Source organism: Lagopus muta, chromosome 1 (assembly GCF_023343835.1).
Source record: "Lagopus muta isolate bLagMut1 chromosome 1, bLagMut1 primary, whole genome shotgun sequence".
In the NCBI taxonomy this organism is placed as follows: domain Eukaryota; kingdom Metazoa; phylum Chordata; class Aves; order Galliformes; family Phasianidae; genus Lagopus; species Lagopus muta.
The window spans coordinates 26,739,183-26,761,248 of record NC_064433.1 but is presented as its reverse complement, the minus strand read 5'-3'; the positions used below and the strand labels follow the sequence as shown (position 1 = coordinate 26,761,248).

Genomic DNA, 22,066 nt, shown 5'->3' with positions numbered 1-22,066 from the left:
TTAAGGATCTGCCAGCTCTGTCTCTGCTTCCTTGGCCTTCAGGACAGATTCCCAAGGGTTTTATTAACAACCTCCCCAAAGAGCTGGAAGTTAGCTTTCCTAAAATTAGCAAAAAGCATGCTACAATGGCTTGTAACTATAGATGAGATGTAGTAGTGCCACTTACTGAATTAACCACCACATATAATAGAGCTTTAGAAAAGTTCCTTGGAATCTCATAGTCTAAATATCTGTCTTGATCTGCTTAGAAGAGAGATCTAGTGGTATTACAGCAGAGGATAGCTAACATCTCCACCACTGCTCAAGCTAAACCAAAGATTATGAGAATGTTTTGAGAACACAGTATATACATCTGCCTTAGGTTACTCTTTTTTTCTTAAAAACTTGCAGCTGCAATGTCAGCCACTGTGTACAGTAAAATTAATGAGTGCAAGGAATGGTGCAATAATCAAAATTCCTAGCAATCAGTCACTGTCTTAATTTTTCCTTTGTGCAGAAATCTGAATTAGCTGACTGTTTAAAATGCTAATACTTGTCCTTCACAAATATTATACTGAAAGAGAAAAAAAAAATCACAATATTGAGCTTTTCAAGTACATGCTTAGCAAGATTAGAAAGAGATACCAATCTGGACAATCCTTGTGACTTTCCTATGCAAGTTAGGTTAACATTAAACATTTAACTCATAACACAATTCTTCCCCTCAATTTTCATTTAGCAGTAAAACACTTGCACAGACATATAAAAAATTCAGCACTCCAGTGTGTTTTAAGGATTAAAGAAGGATGATATTCATTTCAAAGACTACATCTGAACCAATGGACAAAACTTCAGCCTGACAGGAAAAAAACTAGTGTAATTGAGCATCTTAAATAAATTAAATTGCCCTCAGTACAAGAAAGACAGAGATTTTGGAAAGGGTCCAGAGGAGGGCGACTAAGATGATCACGGGGCTGGAGCACCTCCCCTATGAGGACAGGCTGAGGGAGTTGGGCTTGTTCAGCCTGGAGAAGAGAAGGCTGCGGGGTGACCTCATTGCAGCCTATCAATACCTGAAGGGAACCTACACCCAGGAGGGGAGTAAACTCTTCAAAATGGCTGACAACAGCAGGACTAGGGGAAATGGTTTTAAGTTGAAGGAGGGAAGATTTAGGTTAGATGTTAGGGGGAAGTTCTTTACTAGGAGAGTGGTTAGGCCCTGGAACGGGCTGCCCAGGGAGGTTGTGGATGCCCCGTCCTTGGACGTGTTTAAGGCCAGGTTGGACGGGGTCCTGGGCAACCTGATCTGAATATGTATGTTGGTGGCCCTGCTAGGCAGGGGGGTTGGAACTACATGATCCTTGGGGTCCCTTCCAACCCGGGTGATTCTGTGATTCTGTGATTCTGTGATTCTGTGAACAGCAAGAAGCACTTGAACAGTGAAAAGCAAAGACGTTGTTCTTAGGTTTATTTGGACTCATTCAATTTATGCAATCACTGGACTCAATGTGGATAGGAGAAGAAAATGATTAAGTCAAACAAACAATTATCACATCATTTCCAAAACCAAACACATATGCCAGCTCTCCAACTGCACAGACATGTCCCTGTTTTCAGAACAGTCATTAACTGTTTTCAAAATTGCCTGTAGTGCTGAAGAAAAATACAGGTATGGCTGAAAAACTTCTCCCTTGCTCCTTCAAAAAGAGTCACAGATGCAAAGAATTACTTGCAGAGCTTTTCCAAAATCATTTCTGCTATCCACTGTAGTGATACTAATATAAACTGAATTTCTGAATAAAATATACATGAACACATACATCTCCCCCAACAGTTCTGTGAGAAAGTATGAAAAAACATATGCAAAGGAACAGGAACTATTAAATATATATATTTATATATATTTATTATATGAATATTGCTGGGCAAGACAAATTAAGAAATAATAATTAGTCTGAAAAAGACTCTGGAGTACTTGAAAGCAGTATAAAATCTTTGCACTTTGAAAAAAAAAAAAAAAAAGAGGAATTTTTTTTAAAGTGGAGAGGTTTTCTCAACCAGCCATAGGAAAAGCTAAGTGTTCTGGAAGAGACTTCTGTGGAGGCTCACATGGGAAAGAGAAAGCTGTTTTTGCAACCAGAAGGAAGAAAAGTAAGGATCCAATACTTACCCACTTCCTTGAGCTCAAACTTTTAAAGTAAAATCCTTAAAATCACACTTTTTTAATATATTTTTTTTATTTTCTAGGATCACTTTATTTTGCAGCATATCAAAATATTTATGCATAACCCAGGGGTTTTGCAGAGTCTTCATCATTGTAGTTGTTCTATCATGACTGATTTAGATGGCAAAAGCTGATGTTCCTACTGAACTCCATCAGCCAGTATCCAAAGAGCCCTCAAGAGTGCTTCTGGTTAGTAAATTAACGCTTACTAATTTTTTAAAAATCTATTTTAAATTGCTTACTACAAAATTATTTCCTCTCAAAATTAATACTTGGTCTTTACTATGGTTTTTACTTAGAAATGAAAAAAAAACAACTGTGGGGTCATCACCACACAGAACCTTTTTCTTCCACGTAGCAAAAAGCTGTATTATTTTATATGATATATATTGAGTATCACTTGTATCTGTGTAGGTTTTTTAGGTCATATTAAGAAAACAGAGGATCAAATCTGCTGAACTAGCAAGACAAATAAAACTTAATGGATAAATGAGAATCTGTTTGCTGGACCGCCCCAAAGAAGAAAAAAAGAAGACATTACATTTGTAGAGCTTTTTCCCTTTATGATTACTTTAAAAGTACAGTGTGAATTTATTTCACAGACATAACTAGCAGCAGTTTAAGAAAAAAATGTCTTTTTATTTGTCTCTGAAAACGCAACCTCTAACTGACTGTATTCTTGTTAATGAGCAGCTTTTACAGAACAGCATTTGAAGAAACATGACGTGGGAAATGCAGTTATGAGGGGCACCGTTCCCTTCAGTACCTGCTGACCTGCATAACAAATGTAACACTGAAGTTCCTTAACAGCAGGCAGCCCAGGACAACCTTACCTGGGTTGGTGTACAGGTGGCTCTCTACAGTTTTCCCAATACTCTGAAGTTTAACAGCTTGAAGGGATTCATCCCCCTGCATGACTGTCGGCAAACTGCCCAGAGCATCGTGAACCAAATTTGCCACTTCTCTAACATCAAAGAGCTTCAAAAGTTCAGAGTACACAGATGGGAATGAGCTGAGAAACACAGCCTAGAGGAAAAGGAAAAAAATCGGACAGTTAGATATTGCAGAATGGTTTTGACATTCATAGAATTTAAATAACTATAGTGAAACAAGTACCTGTAGAAAAATTGCTATTTTTACATTTCAAAGGCAGTCAACACCTTTAAAATTGGCTAGATTTTTCAGAAGAAATATCCTCACTTTCATTAACTTTCTTATAATTGTGACTAATTTCCCTTAAACACTATCACGCAACTGTACATTTCCTTCACAAACAAGGAAAAAGCTCAATTTAGAATAAAAACATTTATTATTTATAGGTTTCTCATCATCTGCACATGTGTGTAAATTTTTGAAATGATAACGTAAGCCAGCTGATAACAGAACAAAAAGAGAAAACTTTTATTCTGGAGTGAGAAGCACTGACAGAAGCGTTCATTTCAACAATCTTTAAATAGGTTTAGAAACCTTTCAGTGAGAATAATGAACGTGGAAACACTGAAGAAAGGAAATAAGACAATGCTAGAGAAAGGAAGCAAGAACTTACATTCCCTCCTTCCTCTCCAATTCCTGCCAACGGAGAAAAGCTATTTATACTTCAGACCCTTTTCATGCTGGTGTAATAACAGGCAATATTCAAGGTTAAAGATAGCAAGGAATAATTGAAAATGTTTGTTTATATCATTTTGCTGCAGACATTACACTCCAGCTACTTATGTGATATGAGAAGGAAGAACCACTTCTCCACCCTGTTCTCTCTGATTTTACTATCTTCTTGGTAGAACAGACCTTAAACAGTCACACTTATAGAAGCAGGAGATGACAACTAAGAGGTACAACTTCAAGCTGTGGACACTGCTAAATCACACCTAATGCAGAGATCTGTCTCCTGAGTGATTTGCCTTTGCCCTTCAGCAATAATAAATTTTAGTGGTCTCAACTGAAATAAAGATATATCAGCTGCGTGGTAAAATATATTGTTCATCGAGATAGATATTTTTCTGTAAAGAATAAAAAAATCTGACAGCCTTTTGTTTAGTTCAAATTCTTGAACTCAAAAGTGGTTAAACAAAGCTGTAAAGTGCTCAAAACAGAGAAATCCCTTGATTTGTACCCAGCAGTTCAGAAATGTCATTTTTATCACTGGTATTGTCAAAAGCATAATATGAATTGCGTGTAATTCAAAATTAAATATTTGATGTAGGGTTATCTTCGTCACGCATATTCAGAAGCTGCTGGTATGAAAATTTCACACTATAGGATGAAGGTATGTGCATAAGCTGAAACATCATTTTGCTGTAACAAACATTTTCTTTTCAAGAACATAGGTAAAAACACGTGTAGATTTTTTTAATAGTGCAGATGGAAACTAATCATTACCAAGGCATGCTCACAAACTTACTTGCAGTTGGCATAAAGCACTGGCTCCTTTGCTCTCTTGAGAAAGGAAGAAGCGTACTGACATCAGAAGTTCTTGAATACAACAGCGAAATTCTTCCTCATTTTGTCCACCAGTAGCAATAGAGAATAACCTTCGAGACTGAACTATATACTTAAAGATATATTCCTGTGCCTAAAATGTCAAAATTAGAAATAACTCATAAACATAAACCAACTCATCTATAAAAAGATTTATGCTTATATAACTTCAATAATGACAAGGGTCTGAAACAGAATACCATGCTTTTTAATTTTGGCAAACTTTTTGTTTTTACTTCCAATGCAATACTAACATTTGAAAAGCACATACCAGAAACACTCTTCTGCCTTTTATAACCTTTACATACTAGGGAACGCTCATTTATTTTAAAAAAGTAAAATTGCAAAATCTCAACACTGCCCTCTGCAAGACATCCATGCATGTCTGTGGCCACAAAAATATGCAGAGCTTAAACATGCAAGGCCAACATAAGAAACTTTGAGCTGTTCTACAATTTCTTTGGCCTGTTATATGTTAAAAATGTTTTCCTGTCAACTGTTAACCAGGTAATGCAAAAAAAATAAGCTTAGTCCCAAATGGAATTATTCTATTCTACAGTTCAGCCTTTCTCTGCACTGAGCTCTGTTAATGTACAAAACAGGATGAGAGCAAGCAAATCACCATTTTAAATAGAATTCCTTGCTGTCAAGGTTGAATCATTAAGTCAGCATTCTTGTTTACCATTTAGATTCAGTTATGTGACAGATGTTAATACTACCAACACAATTCATATACAGTTTCTTAGATCTAGCTCCTACTTGTATTCTCATTCAGTAAGGACGACAGAGCTCCAGAGTCTAGGGGTTGCAAGCTTTATTGACAAAAGAAAAAAAAAGCAACTGACTGCACTCAAAATGCCTGCAACTCCCTAGAATTAATACTACAGTTTCATTATTTACACATACTGTGTTCCTTTTACTGAGTTAAATCTGCTGGTATTATATAATCGCTTTCAAAGGTGATTCTCTTACCTTTAGTACTTCCTGTATGTGCTCATGCAACTCCACTTCAGTGACTCGATCAATATGCCACTTCATTACTTTTATCAGATCTCTAGAATACCACATCAGAAAGTACTATAACACACTGGTTGTAGAAGAGTTAAGTGCACTTAAAATGCAAATTGATCTTTCATAAAAGACTGAAAACACTGAAAAAATAAAAAACTTATGACAAAATTCTGCTGATCACTAAAAGCCCAATATTACAGTTAATTTCAGACTTTTGATAGGTCTACTAGGCCTCTAATAAACAGGGAATTGTCAGCATTACACATGTAGTAAAGTTATTGTGACAGGGGTACCTGATCTCAGTTGAGTTACAGGAGACTCTGCCAGCACTAACTACCCCTGCTATTCCATGAATTGTTTGGCAGTCTCAGTAAACTGTATTTGTGTATTGTTACACAATAAATACAGAGAACATCATAGCAAGTGAGGCTTAAAAGTGCACTGCAATACACAGAGAACATAGATCTAACTGAATGGTGTTAAAGTTTCTATGCTTTTCAAAGTTATTTAAATAAAGCAAGCCACTGAAGAAAAAGAGACAAAATTAAGCCAGCAAGAGGGTCTTAGCAAGTAGCCTTTCTGGTAACTAAAAAATTGGACTATTCATATAAACATTGTTTATTTTTTCCTACTGTAACATACAGATAACTTTCAGTGTTCAAATCAGTTAGAAAAAGTACAGACTTCACCTGTATGCAAGTGCTCCTGCAAAGTGACTTTCAATGTAAGTGTCCATTACTGGCTTAAAGTGGTGAAATTTGCTGTCCTGCAGCAGATTTATTATGTGAACCTAAATGTGAGGGGAAAAAAAATATTTTTTTTTTGTTTCATTTCTTACTTAGTTCTTAAATGGTGTTAAGCATTATCACAAAATGAAACTTACCAAACAATCAAATACTTTTGATCCATATTTTTGAGAGTTTTCATCTAAAATTCCAAATAAAGTGTCTAATGTATCCTGAAGAAACTGATTGGAGAATAAGAGGCAGTTTGTTATCAAACATATATTTTTGAGACACACAAGTAAGTACACTTGTGACAGACAATTATTTACCTCATATTATCTAAAAGCAAAACAAAGGAAGGAAAGAAATAGTGGTATATACCTTTACTATTTCTGAACCATCAATTTCTTTTAATTTTGAGAGACAACCTGCAATTTTGTCTGGATGGGTTCTCCATTTCAGAAGGTCAAGCATATCTCCTGCCAAAACAAATTGCAAGATTAAAGCTGGAACCAAAGCAGGGTTTCAGATTATATATTCTGCTATTGCAGTCCACTCAGCAAAATTGAGTTTCAATAAAACAAAAGAAAACATCTCAAGATTTGCTATAATATATAATCAGTCTCAAACCAACAACTTTCCATTCCAAGCCCTAATTGCTTCACTAATAGAAACGTAAGAACTTGGTGTTGGGTCACTAAAATCAATCTCCTGTCGCAAACATATCATGCAGTTTTGCTCAGAAATTTGTCAACTGCCAGCTTAAGAGAAGTAATTATCTTGCTGTGTCTTATCCTATTAAAGAATGCCTTCCAGAACTGTATTCTGACAGCTAGAAACACTCTCTTAATTATTTTGCATGTATTGTTTGCTTGTATTTTAAAATACTAATCTTCCCATGTCTTTTAAAGAACAAACATACTGCCTCTATGATCCTTTTTCATTAATAAACAAGACCATTTCTACTGGAAAATAAACTTTTCTAAGCTAAAACACACTTCAATGTCTTTCTGCTTACTCAAGTTTTAGTACATCCTCTTTAGCCTTCTCGACCAAAATGGTACACAACATTACAGAGGAGGTCCCATCACTGTTTTCTTTATCATCATTAGCAGACTTAAATGTCCACTGCATATGCACTGTAGAATTCTCTTTTTTTTTTTTTTTTGAGATTTATCATATTGGTTACACAAATAGCTCTTTCTTTTTTTTTAATATTGTCCAGCTCCCTGGCTATAGCAGAATCCCCAAGAATCTCCATACAAGCCCGCTTTTCATACCACAAGATTCCATGTAAGTTCTATTCTAACTAGTTACTTAAATTACAGTTGCCTTGCTGTGTCTATATCATATTTTGGTCTTATTCCCCTCAGGTGATGAGCCCATTCATTTACTTATTAGAAGCAAACATCATTGACAGGCTCTCAGCAGTCCAAGGTTTTAGCAAAGCATCTCCCACTAACAACACCTTCCACCTCCACTCAAATAAGAGTAGTCAACCCCAGGCCAAATACTTCAGATCTGGTATTATTTACCTTCTGTTCAGGAAGGAAATCCCTTCCTTTACAGTTCAACCTGCTCTTTCCCTTTTAGCCTGCTATTTAACAGTTTTAAAATTCTTTTTCTAATCTGCATCGCTTTTCCCATGTGGTGTGTTACTGAAGTCCAGATGTTTTCGAACTGCTATGTTTCCTCTGAATAACAAAAAAAAAAAAACCTTAGTAAAGAAAGATTAAGAAGTTTATTCTGGCATGAAATGCCTTTTACAAACTTATCTTGATGGAATACCTATGCATATCTAGCATATTCCATTTAGCCACATATCCATTACTTCATCCACGAATTCTTGTAAATACTTTCATAAAATTCATTAGAGGGTGATGGCCCAGATAAGACTATCTGCTCCTTATCTTAAGTAGAGGTATTGTATTTATTATCCTTAAATCACATTTTGTTGGTTTCAGCTTCAGAATCAGAATAAAAAAAATCCCAGCTTGGTGTAAGATTGAGAAAATGTTCAACACCATTCAACACCCAAAAACAGAGTTTTGCAAGTTGGCTTGGCTTAATAGTTTTCACTTCATGCTGACCCCAGCTGAACCCTGACACACTGCTGTTATTTTTCTGCTTTCTGTCGCAGGTTCCCTGCTTACTCCTCACATTTTTTGCTTGTGACTCTCTGTTAGCTCTGCAGTACTCCTTCCAAGTCATGTTCAGAGCACAGAAGTTATTCATATTTATCTTCAAGTATACTACTGGCCCATTTCACTGACCAGCTTTTCAGAATTTCACAAAGCCAGGCTAGCTTCTTGAAAAAGAAAACCTTAACCACTGTTCAAACCTTCAATCAGCTTAAGCAGAAACTCTCTCTACTTGATCATTGTCCAGTATGTTTTAGAAGAGTTTCGTTCCTTTGAAACAACCCCACTATTTCAAAATAAGTAGATAATAGCAAGTTTTCCTCTTGGTTCAGCAACTATTTGGGTTGTTACTACCACAGCCCACTTTCACACTAAAATTCCATTTGATTCACACCCATTTTGTGTCAGTTCTTTCCCAGTTTGCCCCAGGAAGTTAAACTCTCTCATAGAATCACAGAATTACTCTAATTGAAAAAGACCTTAAAGACCATCAAGTCCAACCACAACCTAACCATACTCCCCTAACTCTAACAGCCCTCTACTAAGTCGTGTCCCTGAGCACCACATCCAAGAAGTTTTTAAACACATCCAGGGATGGTGACTCAACCACCTGCCTGGGGAGCCTATTCCAGTGCTTAACAACACTTTCTATAAAGAAGTGTTTCCTAATATCCAACCTAAACTTACCCTGGTACAACTTAAGGCCCTTTCCTCTTGTCCTGTCACCTGTCACCAGTGAGAAGAGACCAAGCTCGCTCTTGCTGTAAGCACCTTTCAGTCACTGGAAGAGAGCAGTAAGGTCTCCCCTCAGCCTCCTTTTCCCCAGACTAAACAGCCCCAGTTCCTTCAGTCATAACTAGGAATGAAGTAGCATTTCTGCCCTTAATAATATTAAATATATCTCCACCTATATTCATATCTTGCCAAAGTTGTTAGCAGCAAACCTTCTACACATAATTCTTCTACTGTTTTGCTGCTTTAGTTAACTTTGGTAGGCACAATTTTTTAAAATATGTTTACCATTTCTTTTTTTTTTTTTGCTTCAGTGTGCTAGCACGGAATGGTTTGGATTAAGAGAGCCACTTAAGTTCCACTGAGAGTGAGGAAAAGTTCCACATGTGTCAGGGAAACATCCCATCGATCAAGGACAGGTGATAGGTATTATTCCTTCTGTCAGGAATGTTCAAGAAACAAGCATTAACAAATCCCCACTGAGCTTCATTTGTCTTCTGGATAATTAAATGAACTTCTACCCTTTATTCTCTTTAAACCACTACTTAAGCTGAGGAACAGTGAAACTCACTAAAGCTGTCAGTTCATAGTAGGAAAAATACTTCTTTGCAGGTTTGCTGGAGGTACTCGATGGGTAAAGACTTGACACTGAATATTAGGGATTTGTTGGAGGATTTAAAGAAAAAAAAGAAGAAAGCAAATGTAAGACACTCACTTCAAAGCACGTATTTCAAGGAAAATGCAAAGGCGGGAAGTCATTGCTGAGATAGCATTAGTGAATAGCCTAAGCTTAAATGACATGAATAGAAAATCTGACATGAATCACAAGGAGAAGGGATAGCAATGTGTCATGTATTAAGAGAAATGAGAATATAAACTGTCTTCTAAAATAAGCCCACTATGAAAACACAGTTTTGGAAAAAGCCAATGCTGCTGATACACTCTGTTGAAGAGGAAAAGCATTTCCAATACCTTCTCTGTATCATGAGCTGATTTGTACATTTAGAATTGTTCACACCTGAGCTACCACCCTTACCAAAGAAAACAACTTCCCTTCTCAAAGCAATTTAAATTTAAATCCAAAGTACTGGGTGAAACAAAAGATTAGGGTGTATAAGGAACAGGTCTGTGGTCTTTCCATCTGTGTCCTATAAATCCCAAGTTAGCCTGGTGCAGCATTCAAAATGAAAAAGCTCAAATTCAGAACTCAAAATCCGTATTTCTCTTTCAGTAGGCAGCCAACACTTCCCACCCACCCAAGGAGGGAGAAGACACTCTTAAAAGTTTTCCTTGATACTGTTGTTCTATAAATCACAAGTTTTCTTTTTTTTTTTTTTCTTCTTTTTTTTTTTTAATGTAGATAGATGGATTACACCTCTGTGTTACAAGAGACATGCTGTATGGCGTGTTGCTCTGCTGATGAGCAGCTGCTTACTGAAGATGTGCTGATCACTGCTCAGAAATGACTGGATGCCAACATGCTAAAATACTCCAACTTGTTGGATGGATCCTGACTCTCTGGCAGGCAGAGTCTTCCTAAATGTCAAAACCAAATAGGACTGTTTTGACAGCTAGTCAGTGGAAAAATACTATATTTTCTCTTGCTCCCTCTTTTACTTTGTTCTTTTGAAAAATGAATTCTAACTGAAATACAAATGAAATCCAGGTAAGAAGATGTACTTCATTTGCTAACATTATCTGAATAACAATCTAGGACTAAAGGTCAAGCTAAAGAAAGATAACCGTCAGGCAGATTAAACAAGGACATGTTCTTAGAAGAGCTGCTGATGAATGCACAGAGTGTCCTGTTAGAAGCTCTCTGAAAACAGCTTGGAAATAATCCTAAAATCCCCTCCAAAGCATGTGTAGTAAGGAAGTTATGGCTCCCAGCAACTGGGCAACAACCTCTCCCACTCCTCACAATTTTAATATTCATGAAGGCTGATGGCAAGTGGTAACTGTGGCAATCAGTGAGAGAAGGACAGCTGAGTAAAATTTCCCAGCAAGTTTGTAAAGCTATGGCCTAATTCAGTCACACATTACAAATCTGGTTTGGGGTCTTCCATTACCACAGCTAGAGCAACAGCAAAATTTCCATTTCAATTTTTGTTTGTAGACACATGCTCATCGACAACTTCAGGAAAATCTCCAGATTAAAAAATAATCAGAAATTTTAGAGATACTGCTAAAAATATTTACTGGAAAAGTAAATATAGAGATCTTTTTAATCCTGTTTTGTTTTTGTTTTTTAAAAATATGCTACATTCTATCAGGGTAACTGAAGCAATGCTCACATAACCAAATATCCACATGCTTTGCTCTACTTTCATTCTTTGAGCATGCAATAGATTTTGGCAAATTTTTGTTTAAAAGAATGGGGATTTGGAAACTCACCAAAATGAACTTCCCAAAGAAGATCCTTGGAGAAAATATGAGCCTGTCTATTGAAAATATTTCCACCCTCTGAAGTACTGCTGAAATAACTGCTAACCCTTCAGGGCTGAAAAGGGGATCAATATTATTCAGATATTCTACACCCTCTTACTCTGTATATGGTAAATATATATATATATATATGTATGGAAATTTTATGCCCTACATCACACATCTTTTAACATCAACTATTCAATAACTCCTGTACTGTGAACATAAATTAGTTAAGTTCCTATAACTGCAGCCAACACCCAAACTATTCATCAGTGACACACTTTAGTCCAGGCACACTTTCAGGCATGCGTAAGCATCAGGAGGTTCATGTGATTTCTTAAATCAAGGCTTTTAACGGAAGTAAATTTAGCCTTTGATTGCCTATTAGCATCTTTGGGGAAAATCTTCTACTGACTAACTTTTATTACTTTGAAGCTAACTGTTATGACAATACAGACTGGATGTGCACAGTGAAACAGACAATTTACTCTTTACATATAGTTCTACTTTGGAAACTTGCTTTCTAATGGTGAAAATTAAGATCACTATTTGCACTTACAAAGCTGCTCTAGTTGTTGTTATATACCTACAATCAATTTGCAAGCAATTAGCAATTTTATCAACATATATATGTGAAGAGGTAGCACAAGAGGTAGCTAAGCAATATGTTAAAAATTAAATAAATAGCTCAGAAAAAACTATTATAACACTGTGACGATACAAAAAAAGGTCATAAATGTATTATCAAACAAATGCACCATATTTAGAAGACTGCGGGAAACTGTTTCAGTTATAAACTGTAGTTAGCATGGCAAATATGGCAAGAATTTTAAGATTTTTATGCAGAGCAATGGTAAAGAGTACATCACACATGTATTTCCATCTTCCGCTCATAATATCCATGTATGAGGTTGTCTTAAGCAGTAGTATTTGTAGATATAAAGGAAAAGAAGTGATAGAAAAGGCAAGCAATATGTACCTAATTACAACCAAACTGCCACAGCCTAAAGCCTAGAATAAGTATTTCATAAAACCTATAAAATAAACAGATTAAGACTTTTTGTAAAGCAGCTGGGTTTTGATAGTTGATTCCAAGAATGCTGCATTTGATTCCAAAATCACATTAATTTAAAAGCATTCTTGAACTATGTACAATTAGTGGTTTATCACACTGCATTGGTTTCCATCCCGATATTAAAAATATGGAGAAAACCAGTCTGTAGAACTGATAGAACATAAGCTATTTTTGAGTATATCCATCCTTGCTTGGCACAGAAAAGGCTAACTATCACACCCATTTGAGTTCATGTTTTAAATAATCAACATAACCTACCATTTTGTGTGAGTTTAGTGGAGCAGAGAAAGGACGTAATCCAGAAGGACTCTTTAGTGGTTTTTACTGCTTGGCTGTTGTTTGCTAGGAAAATTCCCTTTGAGAAGGGGAGTTTGAGGTAGCGACTGGAATCCTGAAGGTTTGCGTTTTCTTCACACTGTGAAAAAAAAAACCAGTTAAAATCACTGTACTGTATGCAATTCCTGAAATTATTGTTTCTTTGCCAGAAACCATAAAATTTCTAAGGCTGTCATACAAATGAATCCCAACGACTTGAGTTCATTAAATATTGCTTCTATTCAAAGCATATGCACCAGCAACAAATGCCATGCAGTTACACATGTATTGTTTCGAATAAAGAAATTTCATGAAGTACCAGTCAAGTAAAGTTTAAGGTATGAAAAATTGCTTTTACAATGCATTCAATACATTTGAATGTATTTTAAAATAGCATTACTGTTAGAAAATGCCCTAAATAAAATATTCACACATTTTTACAATTCAGAAAAAAACTTCACCAAGCCATCCCAAACAAACACTATCTATCTATCTATCTATCTATCTATCTATCTATATATATATATGTACACATAAATATATATAACCACACACATGCACACACATGGGTTGCTCTGAAAGAAATGCTTCCTATTTATTTCCATGGAAACTGCAACAAACAGCACAAGAACACTAGTTAACTATTTAAGAATAGTCTCAGTTGCAAAACACTCTTTTTCAACAGTCACTTCCATTAGCTGTGCATTTTTGCCAGTGATGAACAAGAGCCTACATGCCATGCTCCTAAACATCTGCAGCAGCAGAGGTGACCCTTTGCCACTATTACCAGTGCTGAAAAGCACCATCCACTGCCTTACTGTGCTCGCATCCACTCTTTGGACTCCATATATGTTCAGCAAGCATCACTGAAGGTCAACGGGCACAATTTTTTCCACATGGAGGAATTCAATGGCACATTGTTGCTTCATACATGCACTGCCACGTCAAACGCCATTTTGTCAGACTGCCTCTCTGCTGCCATCTGTTTCGCAGCAAGAACATGTAATAGTATATTGGTGTAAGGTTGAATCTCTACTGCCATCTGTCTCTGACATCACCCGTGATCAGAATAAAATAGGAGGCATTAATTTCAGAGCAGCCCTCATATATATATATATATATATATATATATATATACACACACACATTCATATACATAATAAATATAAAGACACGTCAGTTTTTTTCTTTGCTATTATTAATAATTTTTATCCATAGAAGCTATCTGAAGATCATTATTTTATCGAGAAAATTAAGTGGCACATTCTTTAACTAAAACACACTAGTTTCAGATGGGAAACTTAGATTAAGCTGTCATATGAATAGATAATATTTTCCAGCACATTTTCCAGCTCACTGCTTTCATGGATAGTTCTCACTAATGGGAAACGCCTGTTGCAACTTCATTTCTGAATTACAGCTTCATATCTGACATTGGAGTCATAACAAAGTAGTAACTTTGTATGCGTTATGCCAACTTAATAGATATGAATTATGATGCTTAAAATTTAAATCTATCTAGAAGCATATGAAGCCCTCTGGACTAAGAGATAACTGGAAAATGTGGAAACAAATAAGGAACTCCACAGGATAGAAATATGTAGAAAAGATAATACTGATTGGATCTGCTTAAATTATAGCTTTATCTTCCATCTTCAGCAGTTCAATAAGTGGGTATCATCACTCAGTGTATTTAACTTTGTGAAATGTGAAATATAAGGTAACAGTAAGACTTCATGATACTACTGCTGCACTGAAATGCACACCTAGATTCAATTGCAGTTTGTAACAGGAAACAAACAATCAGCAATGGGTATTTTATTTGTGACAAGATTATTACTCATTTGGTTATGAATACAGACTTTCTCAACCTAATGCTTCAAGGCATTTATAGTATACAGAGGAATCATTATAGTTAATGATTTCTAATTCAAATTACCTTGTGTACAATGAGTTCATGGGTGCCATCTGGCAGAGTCCTCCCATTTTCTTGCATCAGGGGCACAAAAGAAAAGCCAAACAACTTCTTCTCACCCTTTTCTTTTGCTGAAACACATATATAAATAGTAGCATTTGAGTTAACATTATAAATATTAGACAAAATAAATGGATATAATCCTGGATAAGGAACTTTACTGGAAGCTGTTTGCAGCTTGTCAGACTAACAGTATCTTAAATTTCTTTATGGATCTGCATGTTATCTCCTGTAATGATTTTTGTTACCTCACTATAAATCAGAAAGGAATATGATATAGCTATTATAATACAAAGAGAAAGTTGTTCTGATTTTGCTGTTTATCCACTATAGACACTTCTACTTATTAATCTCCATTTTAGGTCAGCCTCAGCACTTCTGTTTACAAATAAAATATCTATAGATATGACTGAAGATGCCACTGTTCCCTGTAGCGATGTTACGCTTCAGATAACATTTTCAAGGTTAAGGTTAAGGTTAAGGTTAAATTCCAAAACACATGTATCAATTAAATACAGAGGTTGCTCCAAAAGTAATGCTTCCTATTTATTTGCATAGAAACTGCAACATATTCAAAGAGCATAAGAACACTATTTGATAGAGCAAGTTCTCAGCTACAAAACACTCTTTTTCAACACAGTCATCTCCATTAGCTGTGCATTTTTTTTTGCCAGCAGTGAACAAAAGACTGCATTCTGTGGTCATAAAAAATTTGCACTAGTGAAAGTGACCCACTTTCACTGTGGCCACTGCTGTAACACAGCACCCATCCCCTCACTGTGCTCACATCCACTCTGCGGTCTCAATAGACATTCAGTAAGCACTGGTGGACGTCAATGGATGTTATTTTTTCCTCATGAAGGAATTCAATTCCACACCTTTGCTCCATGTACAATTCCATGTCAGATGCCATTTTGTCAGATTGTCCCCCTGCTGCTGTCTGTCACAGCAACAAGTGGAATGGGATACTGGTGGGAAGTTTCAATCTCTACTGCCATACCATCAACATCTGCCTCTGATTTGTGGACCAGTAGAATAAAATAGAAGGCAGCCCTCATATATGGAGCAGCCCTCATATATGAAAGACAACAAAACTGAGAATGTAGAAATTTTACTGAAGCCAACAAGAGTGTAGATGCCATATATTTTTCAAAATCAACAAGTTTTAATCAACTTTATTTATATATATGAACATATATAATGCATGACTTTTGAGTCTGAATTTGCGCAGTTGGGGTGGTTTATTACAACCAAACTGTAATAAAAAGATCTAACTTAACTTATACTGCATAAAAAAACTGTGCAAAAACATATAACCAATTGGAAATTCACCACTGACATTTTTCCATTACTACTTCATTTTCCTTTACTACTTATTGCTAGTTTTATAAAAGAAATCTTGAAAAGAACTCAATGAGTATTTCTTCCTTTATTATCTGTTATTTACATTTTAAGTCTAGGTACCTGAAATCCAAATATATTTCCACATTGCCACAACGGCAATCCGAATAGTATTGCTATATTGGAGTTGGACATGATGATCCTTACTGGTCCCTTTCAACTCAGGTCACTCTGTGATTCTATTATCTGCTTCATCAGAAAGAGCCAAACAACAGCAGCCACTTAAAAGATTTTATCCACGTTTCTCTATCAGCTTGACAGTGCTCAGCAGCACATGTAACTTGTATACCTTGCTGTGCAAACATGGATATAGACTCCAACAATAGTATCATTTTTACCCTCAAAATCATCTCTAAAATTCTTCATTTAGGGAATTGTGGAATTTTATACAATTAAAAAGAAAAAAAAAAAAAAGCAAAGTGCAAAAATACAAAAGTTATATTAATAGACAATACCATGCATGCATATTTCTCCAATTGCTGAACAGGTACTAAGAAGCAGGTATCATTTTGGAATGTTTTACTAGGTAAGTAAATTTGCCTTTGGAAATTCTGTTTCAGAATACTTTTCAGCTGCAATGTTATCTATTTCTATTAATAAAAGTAGATTGTTCTCTCCTTGTGTTTAGGCTTTATCAAAGCACCAAGTTTTATTAAGCAGAGCTGCAAGCCTGAAATGCTGTGTCATGAAAGCATAAAGAGAAAGTTCATAAAACATATGAAGTTTATGCAGCTTTCTCCCAAGGTGTTACGGAAACTCGTGTGCTGACAGCAGCATTAACAGGGAGAACTGGCACAAGTTGTGATCAGCGCTTACTGGAACAGTGTCGGAATTCACAGCGGATGTGCGCTCCTCTGAATTTATCCACAGGAATAGGAAGTTTCAGCAGCTCAGCCCATCTGGGACCATTGTTATGGTAAAGCACGAAGGAATGGTACTCACTGGCTGGTGGCTCTCCAGAGCCAAATGAGATAAAATCCTAATGAGGAAAAAATATGGATTAAATTTTTAAAGATAGATTTGTTAACACATTACTAACATTTTTAAACATTTGCTGATTAGAAAAAAACAGCAAAAAATCATCCACACAGACAAGAATCAAAGTATTTTAAAGGAGTACTGGGTGACTAGGAAGGCTTAAGCAACACATGTGATATGGAATTGCACAGGGTGGTTCCTGTAGTAAGTACGTAAGAATTTAAGTGATACAAGAACAACACTGACTACAGGACCCTTATTCACGTGAAATAAACCTGAGAGCTTTCTGTTGTCAGCGGTGTGTGCCAGCATGAAACAGTAAAGAAATACGGATCCCCTGACTGCTAACAAGCAATGTGTTGAGTTGCCTTTGCAACACCCACAATGGTATTTCCTCAGCAAAGAAGGCAAACAGGTTTCTCAGGATCTTGTCTTGAGGATATCTATCAATTTTCTGTAGGAAAACTATGCTTTTCTCCTCAGCAATTATAATCTTAATATTCTTTATAAGTATATATGTAAACATGCATATATATAAAAAAACATTTAATATAAAACACACATACACAGCACTCCATGCATTCACATACAACTTCAATTTGCAAATATGCATGCAGGTATGCAGTTTGAACCAGGCTGTATGTGTCTTTCTTCATTTTGTCACCCTGTAACTCTCAACATCATACAGAAGATAGGAAAAAAGTACATACAAAATATATGAAAAAAGTACTTTTGAATTAAACTAAGAATCATCAAATCAAAAATTCTCCAGAATGTAATCTTGCTTCAACATTTTACAGTATCTTAATGAAATCATTAGTTATTTGATTAGTGATTTTAGGTGTTTATCTGGATCGTGTAATTGATTACAGAAATAAAACATATAAAGTGGAAATGCTTTGAATATCTATACAGAGCAAAATATATATAAGACCTCTTAAAATCAATTTTGTATTTGTTAAATAACATCACCTAAAGATTATTTACTCTGAAGAAGTGTATCAAGGTTAACTACAGCAAGGACAAATTCACAACAAAAGTACCCTTAAAATCTGACCACCGCTGTCCACAACGTGCATTGTCACTTCCACATTTCTGGCCACACTTTTCCCTCCTTTCTCAAATTCTCCTCTTTCTACAGTGATGTATAAATCATTCCTCATTTCACCTATTAAAAAAAAAAAAAAAAAACACGTGCAAAAGTCAGTTCACATTGATTACTTTTCACTACTTTGTAGTAGTGAAGAGAAGTAGACTTTCATCTTCTCTTTCAAAGAACAGTATCACAATTTATCATCATTTTCACATTTTAATAACAAGAAAGAAAACCAGTAAAAACTTTCATAAACCAAGAAAACCAACAAAGCTTCATTCTGATAAAGGCCCAACAGATTATCTGCTATACTAAGCAATGCTGGCAACTTTTATTCATGTTAGCTCTTTTGGTATTTCCCATGGCACCTCCATCCATACTGAAGCTTGGCTTCATTCCTCTTTGATCTACAGCAATATCAACATATTTTTTTCCTCAATTAATCCCCACATTTCTCTGTTTAAAGACACCTCACTAGAACTTTTTTACACTTAATCTCTAATAAAGTTACTACTTGGCTCATTACTCTTTGAAAAAGCAAAAAACAAGCTAGAATTCATTTCTCTTTCTCATTTAAGAGACCTCAACACATTTTACATTGATAGGTTATCCTGAAGATCAGTAATGAAAAGCAAACTTATTTTACAGTTGTTGGAAAGGTTTCTTAGATTAAGATCTTCAGCAACATATTCAAGGCACAAATCCAAGGCAGGCACTACATAAGAGTTAACTAATATGTGTTAGTTATACAATACCTCTTACGTGTTTAAATTGAAAATCTTTCCAGTAACTCATTAGGCCTCACTGAGAACTTCTGGATGAGATCTATGCTGACTTTAGTTTCAATTCAACACAAACCACAAAGTTTATGGATAATGAAAGAAGAATAGTTTGGTTTTGTCGTAGACTAGGCAGTAGAAGTGGTGGTAGGAAGCCACTCTTTTCTTTGAAACTCTAAACCTTTTTTGTAAGAAGTAAATATTAACCTACTTCTGAACAAACACTTCTAGAACTACTTGGAATTTTCTGGAAAAATGAAGGGCAAACAGCATGACCACAGAAGCATCTTCTAAAATTCTAATTGCTAGAAAGATAAAGAAATTGAGAATACTTGCTTTCATCTAGTGAAATGCAAGTTAAGCACTAAAGTTGATTTTCACTGTGCATCAGAGAAAAAAAACAACAGTTTTGTGTATTTACAAGCATATTATTAAAAAGTCAAATATGATTATAATTGATAAATATTCAGTTCATCTTCAATTTTCAGCTTTGTTTTAATGTGCAGGCAGAATTTGACCTGCTCTCGTGTTTCATATTTCTTGTTTTTATTTTGCTGCATGCAACTTTGCAGTGATTTTTAAGCACCAGAAACATTAATCTTGCTACAGCCTTTTCATATCTTATAACATTATTCCATCACTATATGAAAATTAATTGAGTTCTCTAAAGCACAATCTAAACCACTGTCAATTTGAAAAGAAAAAAAAAATCCAACTTTATTATCAAACTCTCAAGAAACACCCATTAAAAAGAAGGGAAAAATTGCCATTGTATTACCTTGTAATCATCTATCTACTGACACACTGATGCAAGATGTTAGAGTACAGATAGGCAGCACAAATAAATACCAGGAGCAGATGGTATTCACTTAAGAGCTCGATATGAAGTCAAGGATGAAAAAGCTGAACTACTAATAAGTGTGTGCAACCTCTAAATCAGTCTCTGGTACCCAGTTTCAAAATGAGCCAAAGGCAGTGGTTATTCATGTAACGAACACCAGACTTGTGAAAGAAAACCCAAAACTTTCCAAAGGATGTTGTGAATGTTAGAAATTTGATCTGAAAGAAAGGGTTCAAGGGGAGAACAGAGAAGTCTTGGAAGACAGATCCACTGAAGGATATGAAACAGACAGTAACAAAGAGCTAATGAAATCCCTTGAGCTGAAAATAGCTGGAGGCTGAGAGAACATCGGGGGTAATCATCACATATGCAAATATTCCTGTCCAGTTCTCTCACTTCCTTAGGTGCCTGTTTACAACAGCCAGCTAGACAGACACTAGCTCTGAAGCAGTAGAGCTGTACTTACAAGTCAAATCATAAAATTACCTTTAAAATTATTAGATGCTGATTATTTCTACACTTAAATAGATCTTTTTTTTATCTTTTATTATAAAAGATTTACAAGTATGGTCACCAAAGAGCACACAATATGTTGGGTCCTTACTTCGCATGTGCTTATCCTAGAATTGGTCCAGGTTAGAGCTGGACATCAGTCACCAACAGGAGTTTCACATTCAGAAGAAAATACACAGTAATAAAAAATGGAAGGTTTGTAGTATAACTGGGTTTAGCAAACAATTTCTATCTGCAGCAATATCTCTATAAAGACTAAATTGAATTCTGCATCTATGCATTTACGCATTATTTATCAGCAAGAAATTCTTTCCATTTTCCATGAGGTCTGCACTGAAATATAACCAAAAGCACATTTTCATCACAGATTTCATGACCTAGCCCAGATAAAACTCAGTGAAAACCTCGCTTTTTTTTTTTTTTTTTTTTTAATTTTTAAGCAGAGCATACTCTGATTTAAAAAGATTTAAATTAAAAAAAAAAAAAAGTATTTTTAAAAAGTAATCATAGCTTCATAGACTTTAAAGAGTCTTTCAAAAACAGTGTCTGTTTTTAAAGGATTTAAAAAAATGTGCAAACTCATTGAAGAGAAAAAAAGAAAAAAACTCACTGGGAAAAAAGACACAGAAAGATGTATTTGCACAATTCCTGTCTTGCTTTGCCCTACAGATCCTTGGCTGTGCTCATAATCAGTGTAATGAGAGAATAGGTCAAATAATTTTTGTCCTTAGCTGCAAACATTCAGGAAGCTCTACTTTGTTTTCAGTGTCTCAGAGTAAGCCATGCAGTCATCTGATTCTAAGAAAATGTCATATTTTTTCCACTTTCATGCAAGGCAAATTAAATGCAAGTGGAGACCAGGACTCACACTATATGAGAAGCAATGATGTATATGAAATATGATGATTTATATTCAAACAGATGGACAGAAAAGCAGAAGGGAGATAACTGAAATAAACTAGAAAATTAAACCAAAATAATGTCAGCTATGGGCTATATATCAAGGGTAGAGTCTGCATCAGGCAGATGAAACAGCTTCCTTTTCTCATAGCATGCAGCATATCTGACATTTTGTAATCTTTATGAAAATGTAGCTTCTGGTTTAAGTTTGGCCTTGTCAGTATTGATCAGAACTCACACAAATTTCACTTTTGCTTTACAAAAGATCACTATTTTCAACTAAAATACAGAAAAACCTTGTACAGTTTAGATAAGGGTAGTAGAAGGTTAAGAACTTAAAACCAAGCTTCCAATAAATCTTTAGTGCAATGTTTATGTGAACATACTATGAGTAAAAGCTCAGAAGATTAAAAAGTCAGAGGGGTTGTAAAAATAAACACAAAGACTTATCAGAAAATAGAATTGCTGATTCAAGTAAC

The 22,066-nt window shown here is 35.4% G+C and overlaps 1 protein-coding gene across 4 annotated transcripts in view; it reads right to left on the bottom strand.

The window, feature by feature from the left end:
• The window catches only part of DOCK4 (dedicator of cytokinesis 4), a 240,727-nt gene that overhangs the window by 73,217 nt on the left and 145,444 nt on the right, over positions 1 to 22,066 (bottom strand). For all 4 annotated transcript variants that reach the window (XM_048943492.1, XM_048943510.1, XM_048943503.1 and 1 more), the window contains exons 14-23: positions 18,505 to 18,629; positions 17,300 to 17,462; positions 15,047 to 15,153; positions 13,051 to 13,207; positions 6,799 to 6,896; positions 6,576 to 6,659; positions 6,382 to 6,482; positions 5,654 to 5,735; positions 4,605 to 4,775; positions 3,037 to 3,229 (exon numbers count right to left, since the gene is read on the bottom strand). In XM_048943492.1, coding sequence (XP_048799449.1) covers positions 3,037 to 3,229; positions 4,605 to 4,775; positions 5,654 to 5,735; positions 6,382 to 6,482; positions 6,576 to 6,659; positions 6,799 to 6,896; positions 13,051 to 13,207; positions 15,047 to 15,153; positions 17,300 to 17,462; positions 18,505 to 18,629 — 1,281 coding nt within the window. The remainder of the gene's footprint in view (positions 1 to 3,036; positions 3,230 to 4,604; positions 4,776 to 5,653; positions 5,736 to 6,381; positions 6,483 to 6,575; positions 6,660 to 6,798; positions 6,897 to 13,050; positions 13,208 to 15,046; positions 15,154 to 17,299; positions 17,463 to 18,504; positions 18,630 to 22,066) is intronic.